The sequence below is a fragment of the Sinocyclocheilus anshuiensis genome, unplaced genomic scaffold (assembly GCF_001515605.1).
Source record: "Sinocyclocheilus anshuiensis isolate Anshui unplaced genomic scaffold, SAMN03320099.WGS_v1.1 scaffold101, whole genome shotgun sequence".
NCBI classification, from domain to species: domain Eukaryota; kingdom Metazoa; phylum Chordata; class Actinopteri; order Cypriniformes; family Cyprinidae; genus Sinocyclocheilus; species Sinocyclocheilus anshuiensis.
Window position 1 is genome coordinate 2,423,123 of NW_015540892.1, and position 25,717 is coordinate 2,448,839.

The following is a 25,717-nucleotide window of genomic DNA, read 5'->3' on the forward strand; positions in this document are numbered from 1 at the left end:
AACATGAAACATTAGCATATTGCCCGCCCACTTGTTGGTCTTTTCAGGTTGGTCTGAATGAAAATGTAAATTCATTCTTTGAAATGAAAAATAGCGGTTTCCCCGGTAACGCTGTACACAAAGCAACACTGCACTCACAAACCTGCTTTATCAGGCATGATGAAATTAAAATAAGACCAATCGGACCAATCACCGCAGATTGAGTGAATCGTTTGGGAGTCGTTGAGCATGTAAGGTAAAAATAAATGCATATTATAAGACAATGAAAGTGTTTTTTGACCTTGCATGCATGTCAACCTGTTGTTGGGGACTCCCAAAACCAAAATAGGAACCTTTCATTACCCATAATAGGGGCACTTTAAAAATAAAGGTTCTTTATTGGCTTTGAGGGTTCCCTAGAATTTTCCATTACGCAAAATTTCTTCATTGTGGAAAAAGGTTCTTTAGATTTTTTAGATATCCTTCGCACTAAGAAAAAAATGGTTATTTGAAATACTGTTCACTAAAAGGTTCTTTGGAGAACCAAAAATGGTTCTTCTACACTCTTAATATAAAGGTTCTTTATTGGCTTTGATGGTTAACTGAAATTTTCCATTATGCAAAAGGTTCTTCATAGTGGAAAAAGGTCCTTTAGATTTGGAAAATATTCTTCGTGCTAAGAAAAAAAATGGTTCTACTAAATAATGTTCGTTAATAGGTTCTTTGGAGAACCCAAAATGGTACTTCTGTGGCATTGCTGTGAAAACCCCCTTTTGGAACCTTTATTTAAGAGTGTATGGCTTCACTGTGAAAACCCCATCCCCATTTTTAATAGTGCAGCTGATGACGTTCTGTCACAGTCTTCCATTGTGGATAGTGCTGACACTTCAAGAGCAGCAGAGTCAGTCCATTATAGACTGAGAGTCATTTGCATGACTCCAAAATAAGACACTAATTGTGTCCTTATCTTCCAGCACCCCGCCTGGCTTGAAATGGGAAGAGATGGAACATCTCAGAGTTGGAAAAGGACATACAGTTGTCAAATACGGTTTCAGAGAGAAGTACAGTGAGCGTTTTTCTTTTAGATAATGTCAGAAAATGACATGTATGGCTGGGTCATAAATAAGCCCTGGTCATAACAGTTTGCTTTAGAAGCTTTATCAAATGAAGAATGTGTTTTGTTAAAGAAAGCTTGTTCCCTCTGCTCTATCTGACACTGATGTGACAGTATATGCATCACCTGTATCTTCTTCATCCATCATTTTGACACATAAAGGGCCAAATATATTAAAGGCTGGACATGAATTATTTTCTGATAAATTGTACATTGGTGCGAAATATTAGATGACCTTCAGGGTGGGACTGTTTACAGAGATTTCTGTCTGAAATATCGGTGCAAGATCACTTACTTCAAACTGTGTTATTATTAGAAAATAGATTCAACCATAAAACTATGTTTGTAACACCTTTACAACAACTTTACCTGCTCTGACGGCTCATTTAATGTGCATATGTCTGTTTATGTTTTCAAATTAATTTCAAATCCCAAATTAACACTGTTATTCTTGCATTGTCTTGTTTCTAGAATTATCTGATTGTAGTTATAATTTCTGGATGCAGTTGCTTCTAAAAATAAAGGTTCTTTATTGGCATCAGTGGTTCCAGAAAGAACCTAACATCCATAGAACCTTTCCATTGCACAAAAGGTTCTTTAAAGGTTCCTAATGTTTTGTAAAGGTTCTACATAGAAATCAAACTAAGAAAATAGTTATTTTAAGAACTGGCTATTTGGGGATTGGGGAACCCAATTGCATCGCTTAGAAAAAAAAAACATAACACTTTATTTTAAGGTGTTACACCGGTTACATGTAATTACTATTATAATTAAAATATATTATGCATAATTACATGCAAGTAACCATAATCCTAACCCTAACCATGTAGTAGCCCTATACATGTAGTTAATTAATATTACTCGGTACTTAAATGTATAATTACACTGTAACAAGGACACCTTAAAATAAAGTGTAACCAAAACCCCTTTTGGAACCTTTATTTTGAAGATTGTAGGTTCGTCTCGCGAACTGGCACCACTAGACTAAAAAAAGAGCACTTTTTTTGTGATATGTAAATTTGTCATTATACAAAAGTGCTCCAGCAGCTGCTGTTGCTATGGTTTTTTTTCCTCACGCCAATGCAAATTGTGTTTGAAAGCATGTTTTTTAACTACTAGGCTAATTCAAATTCGAAACTTGTGATTCAATTGATATTTAACTTTATATTTTGAGTTCCATTGGGGGACATTAATTAATAAGCCTTAATTAGGGGGGTCAGATCCCCCCCAACCCCCCTCTAATTCGCATCCTGCATATTGCCTGTAAACAAACAGATCTTGCAGAGATTACGTTATATGCAGCACTGTTCAGAGAAGCATATTACAAACGCAGCAACAAAGATGTATCCAACACAAGAACACGTGGTCATCCCTCCCCCCACCTCCCATCTCCACCACCACCCTCTCGGAGAAGTTTCTCTTATTTGTCGGGGCTGGAGATGGGGTTTGAGAGCTGGAGGCGCGCAGTGCGCAGGAACCGAGAACAGTGAGAAGACGAACAGAATCAGATAACAAAGCTTGCCAGCCGCGAGGATCAGCAGAGGCGGCGAGTTAAAACTTGGACAGGATCCTTAGGGCGTCTACCAACTACCATCTTATCAAATTGGTGCGATACACCTGGGGAAACAGGAGTGGATGAAGATGGAGGAGGAGAAGTGCTAGACTGCGCCAAGCCAATCTGAGATTACAAATTACTCGCATCAATTTTTTCCACATTTTACAGTCTTGGCTGAGTGAGTCTTATTTTAGATATGCGTATTTGGAGAAGACAAGGAGATCTGCATCGCTCCATCCCAAGACCAACGCGCTGCTGTTGACAAACTCCTGAGGTAAGCCCTAAAAATAACTTTTTTGGAATCATCCGCCCAGAAATGCGGGAGACTGGTGTATCTGAAGTGTGAAGAAAACCGAAAACAGTTTGTCGGGAACAAGCACGCAAAGCATTCTCGCAGCCTATATCTGGAACAACTTTAACCGTGAAGGATGTCAGCGTTGCGGAAAAAATTTGGGGACGATTATCAAGTGGTGACCACTTCGTCTAGCGGCGGCGGGTTCAACCAGGCGGCCCCCGAGAAGAAAAAGAAACGTCAGCGCTTTGTGGACAAGAACGGCCGCTGTAACGTCCAGCACGGGAACCTGGGAGGAGAAACCAGCCGGTACCTGTCGGACCTGTTCACCACGCTTGTGGACCTCAAATGGCGCTGGAATCTATTCATCTTCATCCTTACCTACACGGTGGCGTGGCTCTTCATGGCTTCTATGTGGTGGGTCATTGCCTTTATACGCGGAGACCTGAACCAGGTCCACGATGACAAGTACACACCGTGCGTGGCCAACGTGCACAACTTTCCCTCCGCTTTTCTGTTCTTCATCGAAACTGAGGCCACTATCGGATACGGTTACCGCTACATTACAGACAAGTGTCCGGAAGGCATCATTCTCTTCCTCTTCCAGTCAATCCTAGGCTCTATAGTGGACGCTTTTCTGATCGGTTGCATGTTCATCAAGATGTCCCAACCGAAGAAACGCGCAGAGACGCTGATGTTCAGCGAGCACGCAGCTATTTCCATGCGTGACGGCAAGCTGACCCTGATGTTCCGAGTGGGCAACCTGCGGAACAGCCATATGGTCTCCGCGCAAATACGCTGCAAACTACTCAAAGTGAGTATACGACTGGAACCCATTAAAAAGAGAGAAAGAGAAAAAGAAAAGGGAACATATGACACGTTATGTGCAGGTTAGAAATATGCATCAATGAATTTCAATCTAAACGTGTGAATATAGAAGAAATGCATATCACTAAATATTTGAAGGGTTCAAGCTAAGGTTCATTCTTTAACCTAACACAAGCATTACCTCAAGCTGAGACAAATGAGAAAGACCTGTAATTTGATTTGTTCACCTACAGTGGACAAAGTAGGCTATTGATCCGCTCTATGCGACTTGGATGCAACAGTCCTTTTTGGATCACGCATTAGACCCAGTCTTTCTCTCTTGCTCACACTCCATCATCTCCCTGTTTTGTCCTAAGTAGTTCTCTTTATCTTTCCCTGCAGTCCCGCCAGACTCCTGAAGGTGAGTTTTTGCCTCTGGATCAACTTGAGCTGGACGTTGGTTTCAGTACTGGAGCCGACCAGCTTTTCTTAGTGTCCCCTCTGACGATCTGCCATGTGATTGACTCCAAGAGCCCATTTTACGACCTCTCGCTCAGGTCCATGCAAACAGAGCAATTTGAGATTGTGGTTATCTTAGAAGGGATCGTGGAGACCACCGGTGAGTTTTAATAATATGCTCAGATGTCAAAAAATTGACAGAAACCTGTATCTGAATGCTGACATTTGATTCACTGAATGTTTACAGAACATTTCCACACTATACATCTTTAATACGTGCAAAAAATTTTGAGAAATAGAAAAAAAAAAATGACACAAATGTTTCTTTTGACTGAATCATACACATTATTTACAAATGCATGCAGCCAAGTTTAATGTTTTTCTTATGTGTGTGTTTTATTTTTTTTTGCGCAATAGTAGAATATGTGCACAGGGTTAAGGTGTTTGGGTGATGTGCTACAGATGTGAGGTTCAGTGTGTGTGCAGAAGCAAGTTTGCTGGTGCAAATCGGGTTTTTATGATATAAAAGAATGAATGTCGGTGTCTACTGCAGCAAAGATGGAAAAAGAGAGAGAGAGAGACGTGTTATGTAAGAGATGATATACAAAGTTAGTCTTTCATTTTGCTCTCTGCCTCATGGTTCCGTAGTCTGGCATGCTTAGAGATTAAGCTACCTGTCAATCAAATCACAGCTCACCTTTACTTTCTCAGCCTGCAGCGTCAAACACATCGAGCCATACATATACAAGACAGCACGCACTTACAGTAAGAAACAGCATTCGAACAAGCAACAGCGGAAAATCTCTGCAGCACACATGTTGTATATGTACATATTCAATTAGACTGAATATGCTTCCATGGTTTGATTTAATTAACATAATCAAGAAAATCATATATGCCGTCCGGTCTTCTTTATTGATGGCACATCTGAATATTCCGCCTACAGAAAGTGAAGGGATTTGTGGGTAAAAAAAAGAAAAGAAAAAAAGCAGAATTATGTACTTAGTCAGCACTCTGTTCTCCCCATTGTGAATCAGTTTCCATAGCAACTAAATCAGCCCCTTCTTAAGCGGTCTCCATACAGTAAAGTCTCACCGGCTGTATGAAGTATGGAGACGAAACTTGTGTTTATCAGCCTCACAAATCAAATACTAATCACTACTTATCAAATAATTCATTAGACATTTTTAATTAGGCTATGTCCTGTAATTATGGCTAGGTTTATGACGTGTGCATGTGAGAATACAGCACAAATACGTTCTGCATGTGTGTATGTGTGTGAGTGTTCTTGTGTCCTTCAGTTCTTATCTTCAGGATTAAAGTCTTTGTTTGGACACGTCTCTGTATATGAAAGCTCATATTTCACATAGCGGATACCGGGGCTAGTTGTCACAAGGGCTACATCTCAGCAAGCTAATTGTTTTTGTATGTTGCTTTGATAAATTGATGAATTTGTTTCTTCATTGGAACAGATATGGAGAAATTTAGCATTACATCACTTGCTCACTAATAGATCCTCTGTAGTGAATGGGTGCCGTCAGAATGAGAGTATCCACAATACTCTCATTCAGTAATCCACATGACTCTAGTTCAGTGGTCACCAACCTTTTTAGGCCCAAGATCCCTGAACTCGGCCTTTATGAAAGACAAGATCTACCTATTGAAGAATTGATAGAAAAAGACATCCCAGATTGTACTTCAAATTTGAGGTCTTTTACTTGGTATTTTAATTAGTGATGCTCCGATCATAGCTGATTCAGAATTCAGATTTTTTTTCTTTCTTTCTTTCTTTTTTTTAACTAGCAAATTGGCTGATTCTGATACTGATATTTAAGCAAATTTATTTATTGGCTATTTGCTTTATAACAAACAAACTGGCTTCAAACAAAAATATCTAGCTGTTTGAAATTAGAGGCAACCACTGCATTTTAATCACGATCTGCACGGGCAATTGTTTTTTATTTGATTTAGATTAATTTTAGGATTTAAAACAAAAAAAGAATGGTCTGACTTTAGGTGTTATTTATTTATTTGCTACATAAAACATCTGCACGAAACAAAAACAACAGGGCTGTGAAATCGGTATAAATACGTGTTTTATACTGCAAAATACGCTCGATGGTACAGTCACTGCCCTTGCCCTCCAGAATAAAACAGAACATCCCAATCAAATGAAGGGATTTGTGGAAACTGTGGTTCCTAATTATTGTGATCCAACATTTGCCTCGCATTTCAGGATGAAAAGACAAACAATTCAGGTGAAGGATAATCCACTTCTTACCTCTGAGACTGTGTTATGATCTATATGACCTTATTATTTTTATTGTGAGTATTAGGCTTATCATTATTGCTGATCACTGTTGTTGTGCTATGATATTGTAATATTTACCATTATATAATCAGAGGGGTATAGAAAAGTTTATTAAAGTGTCACTCCATAATACAATAGCAAAATATATAAATATGTATAGTATCCTTGGTTACCGCTGTAAACAAAGCAGAGCCGCGCTTTATACGGAGGAGAAGAAAATGCCATTGCCATCGAAACTTTTCTGAAGACAGTTCCCTTCAGTGATGCATTAATATAACCCCAGAAATTTAATGCATTTTTGTACTTATTTTACTGTTATTTTCGGGATCTACTGGGACAGTGATAAAGATCTACCAGTCTAGATCTATCTACCATCGCGATCGACTGGTTGGCGACCACTGCTCTAGTCCATCAATTACCATCTTGTGACGTGAAAAGCTGCAAGTGCTCTATTCATAATATTGCTTTCTCCAGTGAGATTTTCTTGTCTGAATCAGAAGAGAAATATGCACAGATTGAGCACTGTTTATAAGTGAAAACAGTTCTAAACAAATATGTTGGTGGATTTTGTGAGAATACAGTGGGTTTTTTTACTGGAGTAAGCATTATTATGGATAATGGAATCGTGTTTTGGCCAAAAGTAATGGTTTAAAGTTAAAACATCTCAGATTGATTTGTTTTTTACAAACACACAGCTTTTCACTTCACAAGGTAATAATTGATGGATTGGTGTTGTGTGGATTACTTGTGGATTATTGTGGTGTTTTTATCATCTGTTTGGACCCTCATTCTGACGGCACCCATTCACTGCAGAGTATCCATTGGTGCACAAGTGATGTAATGCTAAATTGCTCCATATCTGTTCCGATGAAGAAAAAAATTTATCAATTTATTCATCAGTTTATTCTCCAAATCTGTTGAAGAAATTGATGAAGAAACAAAACAATGTACATTTTGGATGGCCTGATAGTTAGTACATTTATTTGGGAAATCATTTTTGGGTGAACTATTCCTTTAAATTGGAGTCATTTTTTGTGATTTCTGCCTTTCAAACTAAAATTACAATATTTCACATTTTTGTAATAGCTGCATTTCTGTAAAAGGACAAAAACAATGGCTTGATAGTTTGAATGGTGTTACCTTTTATATTTTTGATGTTTCACGAATTTTTGTACTTTTTAAATTTAGCTGAAGAGCCATTAAATAGACAGTGATAGGCTTTTAAATGGCAGGAACAAATTGCGATGATAACCCACACTGTCAGAAAAAATTTACAAAAATTGTATCTTAAGAGGTAGGCTACAACAGCTTGTCACTGATGCAGTACCCTTAAAAGGACAACTTTGTAACTTATCTACCCCTAAAAGCTGCATATGAGTAGTAAAATATGCGATTACGTTACTACAATGAACATTTTAGGGATACAAAGCCTTCGAGCATACTCCCTCAACGACAAGCTGTTATAGACCTACAGAAGGTACAATTTTTACACATTGTTGTACCCCAGCACTGTTATTAGAGCATGTTGTCACTAAAGGTATGTTCAGTGAACTATATCTTTCTTCCTGGATAATCACGGTGGAAATAGCTTTTTTTGTAGCTGAAAATGTAAGGTGTGTGTTCCTATACAGAAACAGACTCTAGAGTAACAAGTGTGACAAATAATCCCAGTCTTCTCTATATAATTCTCTCAATGTGGCAGGAGGAAGATTTAGACATTAACACATTAATTCCCTTCAAGCAGAGAGGAAGTGGCTTCAAGGCCAAGGAGTCTCAGAGGAACAGCCCAGAGCCATCTATTGCCCTCAGAGATAAACATGACAGCTGTGCCAACATTCACATCTGTCAAATTATTTACAGCTTTTCACATTACACTGCAAAAATGCGTCTCTTAAATATAGCAAATATATTCCTGATACTAAGCAAAAACAGAATGTGTTAATTCACCATGTTATTACCAGCATTTCTGCAGCTCAGCTGGTTAATACATACTGTTAATAACGCTGAGGTCAAACGTTTGATGTCTACTGATAAAATATGTCTCTTAAATGCATTTAGGTTGAATTAGTAAATATAATATAATTGGTTTTAGATTAAAAGAACAAAAAATGTCAAGGGTCAGACAAAAGTGCAAGTGCTTTTGTTTCTTTTTTCAAGATAATATAATCTCAAGGTTATTACATCTGAATATGCAAACTACAAACGATTGAAGAACAAACACTCTAATTTAATGCAGTCTTCACTAAAATTGCTTAATATTCAAAATCCATTAATATTTCTTATGGCTAGATTTATGTTAGTTTCAAGTAATTTTTTTCTTAAGACTGTAAAACTAGATTTGTAATGTGATACAAGGCCACAACATAAGACTGCATTTCACCTAATTTTAAGTATTTCTATCAAGTGTTTAATTGTTATGATCCATTAATTGTTTTAGTGGCTACATAGTTTCAAGAATTCTCAACAAGTCATTTATTCACCCCATTAGCATTTTTTAAATCTTGGCTTTACGATTTTTTTTTTATAAGTATGCTTGTTTCAAGAGTGGCATTATGTGAAGAGTATGTTTCTAAAGCAACTGGCCCATTTTTACAAATTTCCTAAATCAAGAATGTTCTGTCAGAATAACTGTCACTGCTTGGAAAAAGTCTCGTCAAAAACTCATTTGTTAAAATATCACTTATAGATCAGGGTTATTTATCTAAGTAAAATATATTCAAAATACATTCCCTGAAGTCGGAATACCTTACACAAATTTTAATTCTCAAATAAATCTTTGTTTTAAGGGCATTTGGATATTTTTGGTCAAAAAAAAAAATTATATGATTTTTTTGCAGTGTGGAGAGCTTCCAATCCCTGTTCCTCGTCATGCAAATTATATCTTAAAGTGTTCTTTCTCCCATTTTCAATTTCAAACTTCATGGCTTTTCCTCAAACTACTTTTCCAACATATCTACACCAAAAAATAAAAATGTAACGAGATTACATTCTAGATTGTTTCGATGTGTTTTGACTAAAGAGCATGTCTCAGATTTGCCCTGATGCTAAAGATTGTGGTGTCAAACAGTTTTGATTAAATGAGGTCTGTACACTTCCCTGCAAGCCTTGGTGTGACAGAGCAGTTGTACTTTTAAATATGATGTAAATAAGATAAAACATCTGAAATATGTGCCTTTTTTAGAGTATTATTTATTGAATGATTGTAGCATCTGTGACTGTTTTTTGTCACATTTGTTCAGATCTCTGATAAGGCAGTTATTGTCAATAAATTGTCCTGGTCAAAATAATAACATGGTGGTTAGACCAGCCTGACACCTGCCTGCTGTAAAATGGCCAAATTAGGATTATTATAGTTATTTAAATCTTATTCCTTCAAATAAAATATACATTCACTGAAATAAAATTAAATATTAAAAAAAAAAAAACTCTGGATCAACTATTTAAATAAAAAAAAAAACGTTTATTTCAGCTAACTGCCCAAGAAACTCATTTTCATTTAGTTTAAAGGGGTCATATGATGCTGCTAAAAAGAACATTATTTTGTGTATTTGGTGTAATGAAATGTGTTTATGCGGTTTAAGGTTCAAAAAACACATTATTTTCCACATACTGTACATTATTGTTTCTCCTCTATGCCCCGCCTTTCTGAAACGCGTCGATTTTTACAAAGCTCATCGGTCTGAAAAGCGAGGTGTGCTCTGATTGGCCAGCTATCCAGAGCGTTGTGATTGGCCGAATACCTCAAGTGTGTGACGGAAATGTTACGCCCCTTAACATATTGTGATGCCCTGTCTGGCCGGAGCGATGAGACAAAAACATTTAAACCCATTATAAACGAGGCATTTGTTGCATCCAGTGGGGACATACGCTTTCACAAGGAAACACACAGTGCCTTCACGACATAGCGGCGGCGGCAACAACAATACTACAGCGAGAATAAAAATTACGCCTTCTTTTTTTGCGTGAACATTTGGGCGGTGTTATGCAAATCTTCCCAAATTGTGACGTAGACATGTGGGGGCGTGTTGGAACGAACTGTTTTAGGTAGGCGTGGTTGACTTAACTTTTATAAAGAATATCTCTTTGGATTTGAGACTTTAGTCTTTGCAACTTTACAGATCTTCTTTATGCACCAAGAGCTTGTAACACTACAAAGAGAAAGGAAAAATTGAAATCGCATCATATGACCCCTTTAACTTTATGTACTAAAATAACTAAAACCAAAAAAAATGGAATTAAAACTATAAAGACATACTTTAAAAAAACTAATACAAATTACAAAAACACATAACAAATTTACCAAAACGTTAACTAAAATTAAAATGAAAAGGAATCATATAAAAAAATAAAAAATAATTCAAACTATTTAAAAAACTATAACAGTGTCTCAAATAATGCTGAGACAGATTGAGTTGTCTTAGTACATACTGAGTAGCACTGAATATTAACCATTTATGCTTGGAGGAAAAATGTATTGGCATTATTCATTGACTTTTTATTTTTAGTTCTTGGCCTGTGGTTTGAGAATTCCAGTTTTATTTCTTGTGCTTTCAGCAGTGCGAGTAAACAGGGCAGCTCGGCGCAACCATCCCAAGGGGCCTCAGCAAATCAAAAGGGAGGCACTGCTTCATCCCCTCAGGACCACACACTGTGTGTCAGTGAGAAACAGAGAATTGGGCCCAGCTGCATGGTCAATTACCATTCAGAGCAGCCCGATAGTAGAGTTTACTGTTATCTCACACCACAGAGAGAGAGACAACAAGAGAGAAAGGGAGAGTGTGAGATAGGGACCGAGAGGGAGTCGTGATGATAATGATGGTTAGTGCTATAGGTGTGTTAGGAAGAGACACTAAAATGGACAGGAGGGAATGTGGAGCGAGTAGGGGAAAATGACGGAGAGGGAGCGAGTGAAAGAGAGAAAGACATAGATGACAGAAACAGGTCAGGCAGAGCACCTCTGTGGCAATGGAACCGAACACTTGATGACGGTCACCATAGAAACAGATTATCCCTCTTGGAAATATAAATTGTTCTCATAACTGTCAGATGTTGGAGTGTAGCGGTACCATTTTTTTTTTTTCTGGTGGAAGCTAATGTTGCGCAAACGTTCCTCCCAAACGCAGAAATGGAATTTGTCGTAATGGAAGAATATGGAATGATTATGTAAGCCGAAATCGTGGCGAGCCAGACCGGATTTCAACTCCGGCAGAGACCTTACCTTCCCCTCTCCCAGCAAACAGCTGAAAGCCTGTTAAATATTTCATAAGATGAATAATATTATGTTATACTGCTAAGCCCAGGATTTGTCAGCTCAGAAAGCAGGGATTTTTTTACTGTAGTAAGGGAGGATAACCGTGCCTGTGTTTGTGTGTGTGTGTGAGAGTGTGTAGGAGTGCGATGGTCGTAGGCGGCGACGTGAGAAAAAAAGAACGATCTTGAGTTTCAAAAATGTATAATGTATGTTTTGTCTTGCTGGGTTTTTATATTTAGGTCTGAGGTTTATTATAATGTGCACTCGGCAACCGTCTCTTTTTAGACCGCGTCTGCTTCCTTCTGTCAGGAGAACGGCACAGCGGTCCCAACGCTTTCTAAACACCTTCATCCAGCTGCTCAAATCCCTGTATAGAACAAAGTCCTCAGCAGTATCTCTCCTGCAAACATCTCAAATCTCCTCTCCTCTGACCCCTACTGCACTGAGGCACAGAGGTAGACAAAGAGCCACACTCCTGCATGGAGACATGGAGATACGGATGCTGGTTTTTTAAGGGACTGTCTTTGCAATTGCAGATGGAAGAAAAATGCACCCTTCTTGTGTCATCAAGAGTACTCTTGCTTTTCAGTTGGCAATTGTCTTATCTTAGATTCCTTGCTATTGACTGATGTAGAACGCCGTGTTGCAAATCCGTTCGCTTGTTAGGGGGTTCATAAAATGAGCTCTTTATAGTGAAGGCTTTGCACGCTTTAATTAAGGAGGGATGTTCGCTGGTGTGGGTGATACACAGATTTAATGAATTTCCCTCAGATAAAGCTCTTGTTTTCATGCAACCAAATGGACCGTGAACAGACGTTCCCATGGGTGTTGCTCAACAGTAAATGCGCTCGTGTGTGTGTGTGTGTGTGTGTGTGTGTGTGCGCACACCCTGTCAGTAATGCATCTATTAGTTTTAGTCACCGAACCATTGTTGCACAGTACACTCCTGAAACAGATTTGTTGTTGCACAGAACTTGATGTAGATTGATTCTTATTAATAAGCCGCACCGTCGCCTTCGCTCGCACTTTGTTTCATTCATTACATTCATTTGTTTCTTGTATTATCCTAGGTATGACATGCCAGGCTCGTACTTCGTACACGGAGGACGAGGTTTTGTGGGGTCACCGATTCTTCCCAGTAATTTCTCTGGAGGAGGGTTTCTTCAAGGTCGACTATTCGCAGTTTCATGGCACTTTTGAGGTTCCCACACCTCCGCACAGCGTTAAAGAACAAGAGGAGAGTTTGCTCCTGTCCTCGCCTCTGACGGCGCCCTCTCTGTGCCACAGTGCAGGTGGGGTGACGGAGGGCAGCGGCACTCTTGAAGGTCTGGAACTTCAGAGCGATGCAGAAACTGGCTCCATCAATATAGCAACCCCCATGCCAACTACCAAACTGCCTGCCAAACTTCAGAAGCTTACGGGACGGGAGGCCCCCATCCGGGATGGAATGCCCCGCAAGCTTCTGCGCATGAGTTCGGAGATCACCTACAACCTGGGTGACCTGCCCGTCAAACTCCAGCGAATCAGCTCGGCTCCGGGCGTGGCAGAAGAGAGGCTTCAGCCAATCAGTGCTGGGCTGAGCCCCAATGAGGACAGACTGGCTCCCAAGCTGGGCTTGGTGGGCGGGGCTGAACCCATCAGCCAATCGGTGACAGATCTGCCCCCGAAACTGCAAAGGTTGGCTGGAGGGGTCGGGGTGGGTGGAGTCGGAATCGGAGGACGAATGGATGGTCATCTGCCTCCCAAACTGAGAAAAATTAATTCGGAGAGGTTCACAGGCTTGAGTTTAAAATGAACTCTATGCATACACGTTTTGCCCATTTACCTCCTCTGAAATTGAAATTAAGTAAAAGGGACAATCTATACTTATAGCAATTTATATATGGATAAAATATTAGATTAATGCTAATCCTCTGCACAATCTGGCATGTTTTACCACAAACAGCATGAAAGGAGAATTCATTTTCAACATCTAATTGCAGATAATATAACAATACTCAACACTATTTAACGACTATTCAGTATATCTCTTTTATATTAGCCTAATAACTTGTTTTGAGGGCTTGCCTATATTATGTATATCTTAAAATAGAATATCAATCTAATTATCAGAATGCAATGTCAGTGTTCACTGATAATCCATGGTAACTAATGTTTCTAAAGAAGCCAATGGCTATAACCTGAGTTAGCCATTTGTTTTTGTTTTGTTTTTTTCATCAGTGGATCAGTTATTGTGGTACACAGTAACACATTGAGAGATTAGTTACTGTGGTCTTTAGACTTCAAGAAATGGGCACTGTGCATTTATGGAAATGTAACAAATTTTTGGATGAACCGACTCAGGTTTTGTTCTTGTTTTTTTTAATCTATTGCATGATCTATCATTTCATAATCAAGCCGGATTATCTCGCGTCAAAGAATAAGCCTTAAATATAAGGAGCCAAATGTAAAATACCAACCATCGCAGACGACTAGTCTGGAAAGCTTTTAAAAATCTTGACACTTTTTAAAGCTTTTATGAGCTATTTGTGGCAGAATATGTTTTTCTCACGGTATTTCACATTTGGCTCTAACTTTATATATGATGTTTTGTCAGTGATTGTTTCCTGCTGTTCTCCGTTTAGAAGTTTAAACTTAGTTGAAATGTTCAAATATTTTCCTGACCTGAATGACTTGAGCATTGCAATGGGTACAATGGATACAATGGATAAAGTGGGGGTAAACCCAGACAGAAGATAGCACAATGGATGTGTATATCTGTTTTAATATTCTTTATAGATAAGACCTTGTCGACACTGTTATGGCTTTGTTTAACTCCTGTGTTTGAAAAACGAAGCAATAAGATTATAAATTGCAGTGGAACTTTTGACTGAAAAAATCTCGTACCTTATGTTATGTTACCGTTCAATGGTTTTACAGTTTTCTAATTGTGTTTCTCTCAATACATTCTATTCTACTTCTGACGAATATTAGAATGGCAGTTGGAGTGGTTTATAATACTGTAATAAATGTGTTGTGATGTGTAACAAGTCTATTATAAAAGGAATCTACTGAAGGATAAACCTCCACCTGATCCATCATCACAAAATAAGTCAAAAATGAATCAAAGCTATGGGTGGACTTGCCCATGTTCGACGCATATAAGCTCATTGGTATTGGCAGAGGTCTTCCCCACAAATAAAGCAGTTTGATCTGGTTTGACCCAGCTGTGTGAATGACTGGCAGCCTGCTGCCCGATGCTGCTCTTTGGAGGTGTTAGATTGCTTCAAATGCCCGGAGAATTCTGTTCTATTTCAATGAAAGAGCATCCCTTTTCTGTGCAGAGAAATTTTCCTAAATTTAGAAAAAAAAATGTTTGCCTGCTTTTTAATCATCATTGTGGTTTGTAATAACAGAAAGCTTTACCACATGCTAAATAGCTGTTCAACTGAATTTTGAAAAACCAACTCCATGTCTGCCTAGTAAAAGGTCACGTGAGCTTTCATTTATTTATCATGATTTATTATTTATAACGCTTAGGTTGAATAATAAAGCTTTTTTCTGTAACAAATGGGCAGGTTTGTCCTTTCCATGTACCCCAGTGGCTATGCAAAACATAGTACCGTAAAGCATTTCCCGAGTCATAACTGTAAAAGTCAGCTTGCATCTAATACAGATTATTGCTTTGCCTTTCAGAACAAAATGAAATCGTGATGATGGTGTTTTTGTGTAGAGTTTTGCAGAAAACACTGAGCAAATTGGAACGTGTGTGCAAACAGGTGAAATGTGTTAAAAGTTTTGAGAAACGTGTCTTTGTTTCGAGAACTGTATGAATGGTTTGGAAAATTGGGCCAAATGAATCAGTTATAGTGTGTTAGCAATCGAGAAAAACTGTAAATGAATTCCTCGATACGACTTCCCTAAGAAACATTAACATATTACCTCTCCACAGGGGACCAATATCCTGAACTTCTATCAGAAGGAAGCTAATTATAAAATCGTGTGTGTCTGTGTGTGTTTGAAAGGGAGCTGGTGAAATTCAGAGAGAATATTATCTTTTCACTAAATGTCAGATTCAGATGAAAAGAAGGGGTTTGTGAAGGTCAACCTGCTCTGCTTAAAGAGCATTATTACTGTGACCTGCTTATCTCTTCAGAGAGCTCTCGGAACCGGCCATCCCTTTTAATTTATTTTCCCCTGCAGCCTGATGTCAAATGCTCCTTATTTCATTTCATCAATTCCATACTTAGTGATCTAATCCCATCCTATATGAGATTAGCTAAATTAATGTACTTTCAAATAACCATTAATGAGTTCCTAAATTGTTTCTGCTCTCCGATAGTAAAAATTTAATCACTCTCATTTAAAATGAACTACTTTGATGGAGAAAGGCTCTTACTCATTAATTATAGATAAACAAAGGCAAATCCTTTGTTAACAACCTCCCGATCCAATCTTTGCTGTTTTAAAGGTGGTTCGAATCTCCAGACGTCTGGGTCAACTGTTCGCGTTTACTGGTTTGCATACATCTTTAATCTTTCCAGTTCAATAGCGACTTAATTTATATAGGGCAAAAAGGGTCCTCCAGGGCCACGTTCCTTGTGTAACTCTTGAGGTTGGCACAGGATGGCATTTGCCACAGATATATAATGGCTTAAGGGCTAAATGGACATGAGGGCACCATCAGATTGTCGGAACAGAACGCTCTATTCGTGTGGATGTTCCCTGCAGGGACAGGGACAACGTGCTGTCTGTTCTGAGGTGCGTTTCAGAGGAAGTGTGCCACTTACCAGCTTCTTGTATCCGGGTTATGCACTTCAGACAGTTTGTGGCAGATCATCCATTCAATTTAACCCTTGATTGTTCTGTAGTAGTATAGAAAAGGGATGATTAGATATAAAGACATGCCTTTTTAAAGAAAATATTCAATAAAAAGACTGATAAAAGATTACATAGCTAATAGATCTAGTGCTGCCAGGGTTTGGAATCAATGAAGATGATTATTTTTTAATCTTGAGCAAAAATAAAATTCTATGTGTGACAGATAAATTATCATTACCAATGTTTTAAGCAATTTTAGGCAGTAGTGTCACTACAAATACTACAAAACTTGAACTGACATTGATAAAATTACAGAAGAAAATAAAAATTAAAAAGAGTTTGTTCATGAAGGCATGATTTCAGCTTGGCAGCTATATGATTCCACAAAGAATCTTTAAAGGGACAGTTCACCCAAAAATGAAAATGCGGTCAATAATTACTCACCCACATGTCATTCATAACCCATAAGATCTTCGTTCATCTTCGGAAGACAAATTAAGATATTTCTGATGAAATCCGAGAGCTGTCTGACCCTGCATAGACAGCAATGAAATTACCAAGTTCAACGCCCACAATGGTAGTAAGCACATCATTAAAATAGTCCATGTGACATAAGTGGTTCAACCATTATTTTATGAAGCTATGAGAATACTTTTTGTGCGCAAAGAAAACAAAAATAACAAGTTTATTTAACCTATTTCTTCTCTTCCATGTCAGTCTTCAGCGCACGTTCAGGACAGTACCATGACGCATGTGTGTGCATTCCTCTGCTTGCAAACAAGGTGCAGCACATGTGTGTGTAATGGAGGCCAGCGAGTAAGTGCTGTGCAGGTAGACCTCACTCCCCTGATCTCAAGAGACACACTAGCGACTGACGCTAGAGGCTTTAGCCTCCTTGTTAGTGCGTCCGCCTCCCATGCCGGAGACCAATTCTGTGGAAAAAAAAGTCTGAATTGTGAGATAAAAAGTCGCTATAACCTTTTTTTATTTTTTATTCAGTGGCGGAAACGGGCTTCCATACCATTAGTGATGGTGTTGAGAATAAATCTTCTGCAGAGTCTGAACCTTGGGAGTCAAGCCTCAATTGAATTCATGTCAGAATCAAAGAATCAATTATTTTGCAATCAGATCCTATAGCTGTAAATAGATCAATAGTTCCTCAAAATACACAAAATACCCATGTTCACATTGGTGTACTAGACACAATTTGCAGTAATCCATAACACTCACATATTTTAAGCAATTAATATCAAAAGAAGATATTTTGAATAACGCTGGCAACCAAACAGTAGCCTATTAGTTCTCAACAACTTTAATTGTATTGTTTTGTCCATAGCCTAATGGAAGTCAGTGGGTACCACTGATCTATATATATAATTCTCTATTATAGATCAGTGGTGGGTACCGAAACTGTTTGCTTACCAAAATTCTTCAGAATATCTTCTTTTATGTTCAACAGAAGAAAAGAAGTCATACAGGTTTGGAACGTGACAGGTGGACTATCCCTTTAAATGTATTAAAAATATTACAGGTCTCGGTTTTCTAAAATAGGTCTAATCAAAATATTACCAAGTTACACACAAAACTTGAGCCCACACGTAGGCTATAACAACAGCAACGAAGAGGTTGATGAACAGCAAAAAAACTATTTGGTTATTGGACTGAAAGAACCGTGTGGGTGTAAAGGACGATCCATTTTCTGAGGCATTGTGAAATGTGACCCTGGACCACAAAACCAGTCACCAAATGTGTCAATTTTTCAAAATTGAGATTTATACATAACCTGAAAGCTGAATAAATAAGCTTTCCGTTGATGTATGGTTTGTTAGGATAGGACAATATTTGGTTGAGATACAACTATTTGAATATCTGGAATCTGAGGGTGCAAAAAAATCAAAATATTGAGAAAATCGCCTTTAAAGGGGTCATATGACGCTGCTAAAAAGAACATTATGTTGTGTATTTGGTGTAATGCAATGTGTTTATGCGGTTTAAGGTTAAAAAAACGCATTATTTTCCATATAATGTACATTATTGTTTCTCCTCTATGCCCCGCCTTTCTGAAACGCGTCGATTTTTACAAAGCTCATCGTTCTAAAAAAGCGAGGTGTGCTCTGATTGGCCAGCTATCCAGTGTGTTGTGATTGGCCGAATGCCTCAAGCGTGTGACAGAAATGTTACGCCCCTTAACATACTGTGATGCCGTCTCCCAGCAGGACAAGACTCAGTCCAGCTGCTCTGGCAGCGGCGGCAACAGCGAGAATAAAAGTTATGCCTTCTATTTTTGCTGAACATTTGGGCGGCGTTATGCAAATCTTCCCACATTGATGTAGACATGTGGGGCCGTGTTAGAACGAGCCGTTTTAGGTAGGTGTGGCTGACTCTTTAACTTTTATAAAGAATATCTCTTTGGATTTGAGACTTTAGTCTTTGCAACTTTACAGATCTTCTTTATGCACCAAGAGCTTGTAACACTCCAAAGAGAAAGGAAAAATTGAAATCGCATCATATGACCCCTTTAAAGTTATCCAAAAGAAGTCCTTATTGCTAATCAAAAATTAAGTTTTGATATATTTACAGTAGGAAATTTACAAAATATCTTAATGGAACATGATCTTTACTTAATATCCTAATGATTTTTGGCATAAAAGAAAAATCTATCATTTTGACCCATGCAATGTATTGTTGGCTATTGCTACAAAATATACCCCAGCGACTTAAGACTGGTTTTGTGGTCCAGGGTCACAAACGTATTCGCTCCACCAGTTTACCTCGATGCACCATTGTGCACTGGACCAACGTGTTCGCTCCACCAGTTTACCTCGATGCACCATTGTGCACTGGACCACTTTGATACTTGCGCTTGTAGAAGCTGTTCATGTGGAATCATCATACAGTCTATGGGAATCATGGGGGCGTTAAACCTTGTCACGGCCTAACGGCAGCCCTGCGTATCTGGAGCCATAATGAAAAGATCTCATCACTGTGACAGTTTATGCAACTGTCATTTCCCTCTGACAGTCTCTCGATCCTCTCCCTCCCTCTTCAGCTCTGCTTGTTCCCCTTACCGAAAGCGTGAGAGAAACCGCCGGTATCACATTTTCTCTGCACCTGCTTTAACAATTGTTATGTGGGAAAGACGTCCGTTCACGAGGTCGCAGTTGTCATGTCACTGGCCATAATAACATCCATTACATCAGACTCAATCAGCGCGTCCCTGCCTGGAGACGACACGGCAGCCCATGATTAACTGGTCTGTCACCCATCATTTGACGCGCCATTTGTCAGTATCACTCTGCGGCGCGTTGGGTAGGGTAGTGCTTCTAACTGAAACATTACCGCACAAGCCACATGCTGAGGACTGTGCTATGAATGTTTTAGCAGACGGCGACTGCAACGCTACAACAGAAATAGAAACAGCGCCAGAGTTGAGGCAGCCAGGCACTTGGAGCGGGAGTACAGTATGGGAGCCGTTGCTAGGTAACTCCAGAGCCCCGGGCTCGCGCGGAGGAGCATCCTCGCACCCCTCTTAGCGGTGCGATGAAGGAAAATAGATTTGCATCAGCACTGTCATTATGAGCAGTATCGTCGTCATCCTTAAACGCTTGTTTCACGTTACATGTGCAGACTAATTTCGAGAGGTGAGAAGATAGGCTACACAAAATCCCTCGTTCGGTATTTCGCTCTCTGTTGTATCACACAGAATCGTCCATTTCACTCCAATTTGCCATTTGCACTAGCAGAGTTTCGTTCGTGAACGACTCTGTAGTTTTGAACGAATCGTTCTAGGAGCGTTTCCAGCCTATTGCCTCCCTGTTGGTCAAAAATGAGTCCCCATATATACTTTAAATATACCTTTGGATGTACTTTTATGATTATGTAGTCTGTTTTTTCTTGTTACGCGTGAGAAGCTGCGAATGATTGCTTGAGTGAACTACCCGAATGAATCAAACTGAATCGATTTTCTGAATAAGGTAGGAGAGGCAGTGCTGTATCGTGAATAAATCGCGGCTGAAGGGGTTGCAGCCTAACAACGCCCTTCAGCCATCAGCCGTGATTTATTCACGATACAGCACTGCGCCTCTGGTACCTTAAAGCTTTTAAAACTACTTCAAACTTTCTAGCTAGGCTTTTTCAAGCCAACTTAAAGTTTGTCTACAAACTTTACTATCTAGTTGTTATTATTATTATTATGTTGAAAACAAGGAAGATTTTTTTCAGGTTTCTTTGATGAATAGAAAGTTCAGAAGAACAGAATTTATCTGAAATAGAAATCGTTTGTAACATAAATGTCACTTTTGATCAATTTAAAGCATCCTTGTTAAATAAAAGTCATAATTTCTACAATTTCTTTCCTAAAAAACAAAATTATACTGACTCCAAGCTTTTGAATGGTATAATGTATGTTTTATTTTGTGAAACCTTACTACGTATATGGAATAGCCGTTTATAAAAGCAATAAGCCTTATTGCTTTAATAATAATCTGCACAGAACAGACAAATCTTTTTGGTTAACGGATTCAAAAGATTCGAGTCACTGGGATGAATCTATCACTAATATTCTCACTGCAGAAGACTGGATCACATTATAATTCCTTTGGCGCCCTCTGCCGTTTTTTCCAAGTAATATTCTCGTCGACAAGGTAGAAGTCAACAATTTAACAGCTCCTAGTTTGCAATTACAATCTGTTTAGAAAGCCGGCCAAAGGTCCTATATGTTATGACTCATCTCTGTCCCTGGTACTTTTTAGTTTGCCCACAGAATGACTTAATACAGATATTGCAGTGTTGTAGTGCTATCAGTGTCTTCTTTGCAACACAAAACTTGCAAATTGCTGTTGACAGCACATTGAAAATAATGAGTCCACACAAAGTCGTGGTCATAGCAGTTTTAATTCACACATTTCAAATAAAACAAATAGAATTTCTCTTACACCTTGTCTACACGCACGCCCACATCCAAGCACTTAAGTAACAAAAGTAAACATGTCAATGCATAAAAATACCTTGAACAAAGAAGAGGACCATAACATTTTAATAGGTTATAATAAACTTTTTTGTTGACATGATACATTCAGTGAATAAGTATAAAAAGTATATGAGACGACCCTCGGTGTGCAAGGATATCTGTCAGTATGCCTGTTGTTGGTAAAAGCAGCATTATCTGGTACAACGGCAAGTCTACCAAACCACAGTTTTATATAATTTTCCGTTTTATAAAGATATCGAATTAAGGTTATATGTCACTGTTCTCTTTAAAAGTTTAACTGCCCAAACACGATTTCGTTATATTGGCCAGTTAGATATACTGATATATAGATATTTTCTGATGTGGACATAAAAAGAGGCTTTCTTATAAGCCACTTTGGTAAGAAAGCATCTGCAAAGAAGATAAATGGGAAAATGCACATGTAGACTTGGCATGACATGGGGGTAAAGGCATCAAACTACTCTCTTTAAAAGCCATAACAAGATAACTGACTTTACACCATTTTATTTCCCACAACTGCTATCACTTCAGCTTCAGGCCTTACACAGGAGCACATCGAAAACTCAGAATTGAAGTTTAACACCCTCAAGTAACTTTACTGTAATGTGAGAAGGTACTTACTTGTCGAAAACAGGGAGTAAATGCCACTTTTTATGTTTTCAAGAGTGACATTTTGTGCATTTACAGGTTTTTACCCAGTGACAATGCAATGTGTATTTTGTTGATTTGCAGCACACTGATTATAAAGGTGTTACACAGCTTTTATGGCAGGCACTTACACTTAGAGCAAGACCCCATAGTTTAACGGCTACTAAAAGCACATAAACACCATCTGCCAAAACAATATGCTTTTTAATCATCACACGGGACAAAATAGTGATACAACCATGACACCTTTCCCCTTGTGTTTGCCACTGACAAACTTGCCCATTACCTCTAAACAAGAACCACATTTTCACCAGTTATCACACGTTTTCACTCAATAAAACTAGTTGTGCAGACTGCTACTCTATAAATATATTAAATATGCAGTTAAGGATACAAGTGATATTAATGGCTAAAATCCATCTATGTTTGCTTTTCGAAAAAAGCAACTATTTTAAGCCGACAAGGAAATTTATTGCTTGATGTTCTTTCTTTGTGAGGGAAAAAGATGCAGAGGACTGCGAAGACGAACAGAATGATCCTGACATTTGGGGGTGGGGGTTTATGGGAAATCATCTGCAACATGTTCCCTGAACACTGTTACTGTAGCAAATTAGTTCTGCCTGCAGTTCAGGCCTGGTCCATAGGTGGCGCCGGTGTACTATGGTGCGGCTGCAAGTCTGGAATCCCACAGTGGTTAAACAGTGGGGGTAGAAGGTGCTTGGTTTGGGATGTTGGTGACGAGGGTGAGGATGCGGGTGTGGAGCGAGTGACGGGCACAGTCTGAGGCAAAGCGGAGAGGGCCGAACTGGGCTGACAGGGGGCCGAGGGCATGGGGGTCATTGGCGTTGAGAGGGCTGTAGACATCAGCAGGCCATCCGAGGCAATAAGGCTGTGAAATTGTGAGGAATCGTTGAGGGGGAGGGCGAGAACGCCCCAGGAGCCATGAGATATGTCCTCGTTCTGTCCAAGTGGCAGTTCATTCAGATCTGCTTTGGAGTTATCCATCTTCGCTAGGAGATGAGGCCGTCTCTGTGAGTATGTGCTGTCTGGGAGATGCCCCACAGAGGATGGAGGAGTGAGAGGGGGTTGTGGTGATGGAGGTGATGGGGGGAAAGCATCTTCAGAGGTGGGGAGCAGACTGGGGTCCAGCTCCAGGCTGGAGAGAGTCTCAGCAGATAGCCGTCCACTCAGTAGATCCACGACTCCCCCTGGCATGCTTCGACAATCTACAGCTTCTACGGGCCCAAGCTCAGCCATTCCGCTTAGACATGCAAGGGATTCTGGGTATGAGCTCATGGCCTGCAGAACGCGAACCAATTCTTCGGCTTCCTCAGAGGTGGGCAACAGCTCACTATTCTCTATTCTTGCGACAAACAAGCATGAATTATAGAATACCAAATGACTGTAAACAGACAAACGAAGCAAGGAGCAAGGAAAGATAGAAATTACCAGAAAAAGACATAGAAAACAGATATTATATAAGGCTAGGTAAAAATAGAAATTTTCTGATTAGATATCAATTCTTTTTCTGATGTGGACATAAAAAGAGGCTTTCTTATAAGCCACTTTGGTAAGAAAGCATCTGCAAAGAAGATAAATGGGAAAATGCACATGTAGACTTGGCATGACATGGGGGTAAAGGCATCAAACTACTCTCTTTAAAAGCCATAACAAGATAACTATAGCTTTACACCATTTATTTCCCACAACTGCTATCACTTCAGCTAAAGGCCTTACACAGGAGCACACTGAACATTCAGAATCGAAGTTTAACACCCTCAAGTAACTTTACGGTAACGTGAGAAGGTAATTACTTGTCAAAAACAGGGAGTAAATGCAACTTTTCATGTTTTCAAGAGTGAAATTTTGTGCATTTACAGATTTTTACTTAGTGACAATGCAATGTGTATTTTGTTGATTTGCAACACACTGATTATAAAGGTGTTACACAGCTTTTATGGCAGGCACTTACACTTAGAGCAAGACCCCATAGTTTAACGGCTACTAAAAGCACATAAACACCATCTGCCAAAACAATATGCTTTTTAATCATCACACGGGACAAAATAGTGATACAACCATGACACCTTTCCCCTTGTGTTTGCCACTGACAAACTTGCCCATTACCTCTAAACAAGAACCACATTTTCACCAGTTATCACACGTTTTCACTCAATAAAACTAGTTGTGCAGACTGCTACTCTATAAATATATTAAATATGCAGTTAAGGATACAAGTGATATTAATGGCTAAAATCCATCTATGTTTGCTTTTCGAAAAAAGCAACTATTTTAAGCCGACAAGGAAATTTATTGCTTGATGTTCTTTCTTTGTGAGGGAAAAAGATGCAGAGGACTGCGAAGACGAACAGAATGATCCTGACATTTGGGGGTGGGGGTTTATGGGAAATCATCTGCAACATGTTCCCTGAACACTGTTACTGTAGCAAATTAGTTCTGCCTGCAGTTCAGGCCTGGTCCATAGGTGGCGCCGGTGTACTATGGTGCGGCTGCAAGTCTGGAATCCCACAGTGGTTAAACAGTGGGGGTAGAAGGTGCTTGGTTTGGGATGTTGGTGACGAGGGTGAGGATGCGGGTGTGGAGCGAGTGACGGGCACAGTCTGAGGCAAAGCGGAGAGGGCCGAACTGGGCTGACAGGGGGCCGAGGGCATGGGGGTCATTGGCGTTGAGAGGGCTGTAGACATCAGCAGGCCATCCGAGGCAATAAGGCTGTGAAATTGTGAGGAATCGTTGAGGGGGAGGGCGAGAACGCCCCAGGAGCCATGAGATATGTCCTCGTTCTGTCCAAGTGGCAGTTCATTCAGATCTGCTTTGGAGTTATCCATCTTCGCTAGGAGATGAGGCCGTCTCTGTGAGTATGTGCTGTCTGGGAGATGCCCCACAGAGGATGGAGGAGTGAGAGGGGGTTGTGGTGATGGAGGTGATGGGGGGAAAGCATCTTCAGAGGTGGGGAGCAGACTGGGGTCCAGCTCCAGGCTGGAGAGAGTCTCAGCAGATAGCCGTCCACTCAGTAGATCCACGACTCCCCCTGGCATGCTTCGACAATCTACAGCTTCTACGGGCCCAAGCTCAGCCATTCCGCTTAGACATGCAAGGGATTCTGGGTATGAGCTCATGGCCTGCAGAACGCGAACCAATTCTTCGGCTTCCTCAGAGGTGGGCAACAGCTCACTATTCTTGCCTGTTATGACAAACAAGCATGAATTATAGAATACCAAATGACTGTAAACAGACAAACGAAGCAAGGAAAGAAAGTAGATAGAAATTACCAGAAAAAGACATAGAAAACAGATATTATATAAGGCTAGGTAAAAATAGAAATTTTCTGATTAGATATCAATTCTTAAAATTCCATCATCAAACTTTTACTTTATGCCAGTGTTTTCTACTGCCCCACGGAAAGAGAGATCATATTTATTCTGTCTGCAGTCATAAAATAATGACAAATAACAAGTCTTTATTTGAATCATGTAGTTAAAAAATTATATAT

At 39.4% G+C, this 25,717-nt stretch overlaps 2 protein-coding genes across 3 annotated transcripts in view; one reads left to right on the forward strand and one right to left on the reverse strand.

The window, feature by feature from the left end:
* The first annotated feature begins 2,808 nt into the window (after positions 1-2,808).
* On the forward strand, positions 2,809-14,830 carry LOC107688851 (G protein-activated inward rectifier potassium channel 1-like). The gene is made up of 3 exons (XM_016486660.1): positions 2,809-3,754; positions 4,150-4,366; positions 12,839-14,830. Exons 1-3 carry the CDS (start codon positions 3,077-3,079, stop codon positions 13,561-13,563), a joined length of 1,620 nt encoding a protein of 539 aa, XP_016342146.1. The 5' UTR covers positions 2,809-3,076; the 3' UTR covers positions 13,564-14,830.
* Positions 14,831-23,740: 8,910 nt separating this feature from the next.
* The window catches only part of LOC107688852 (INO80 complex subunit D-B-like), an 11,193-nt gene continuing 9,216 nt past the window's right edge, over positions 23,741-25,717 (reverse strand). For both annotated transcript variants that reach the window (XM_016486663.1, XM_016486661.1), the window contains exon 10: positions 23,741-25,408. In XM_016486663.1, coding sequence (XP_016342149.1) covers positions 24,675-25,408 — 734 coding nt within the window. In that variant the 3' untranslated portion in view covers positions 23,741-24,674. The remainder of the gene's footprint in view (positions 25,409-25,717) is intronic.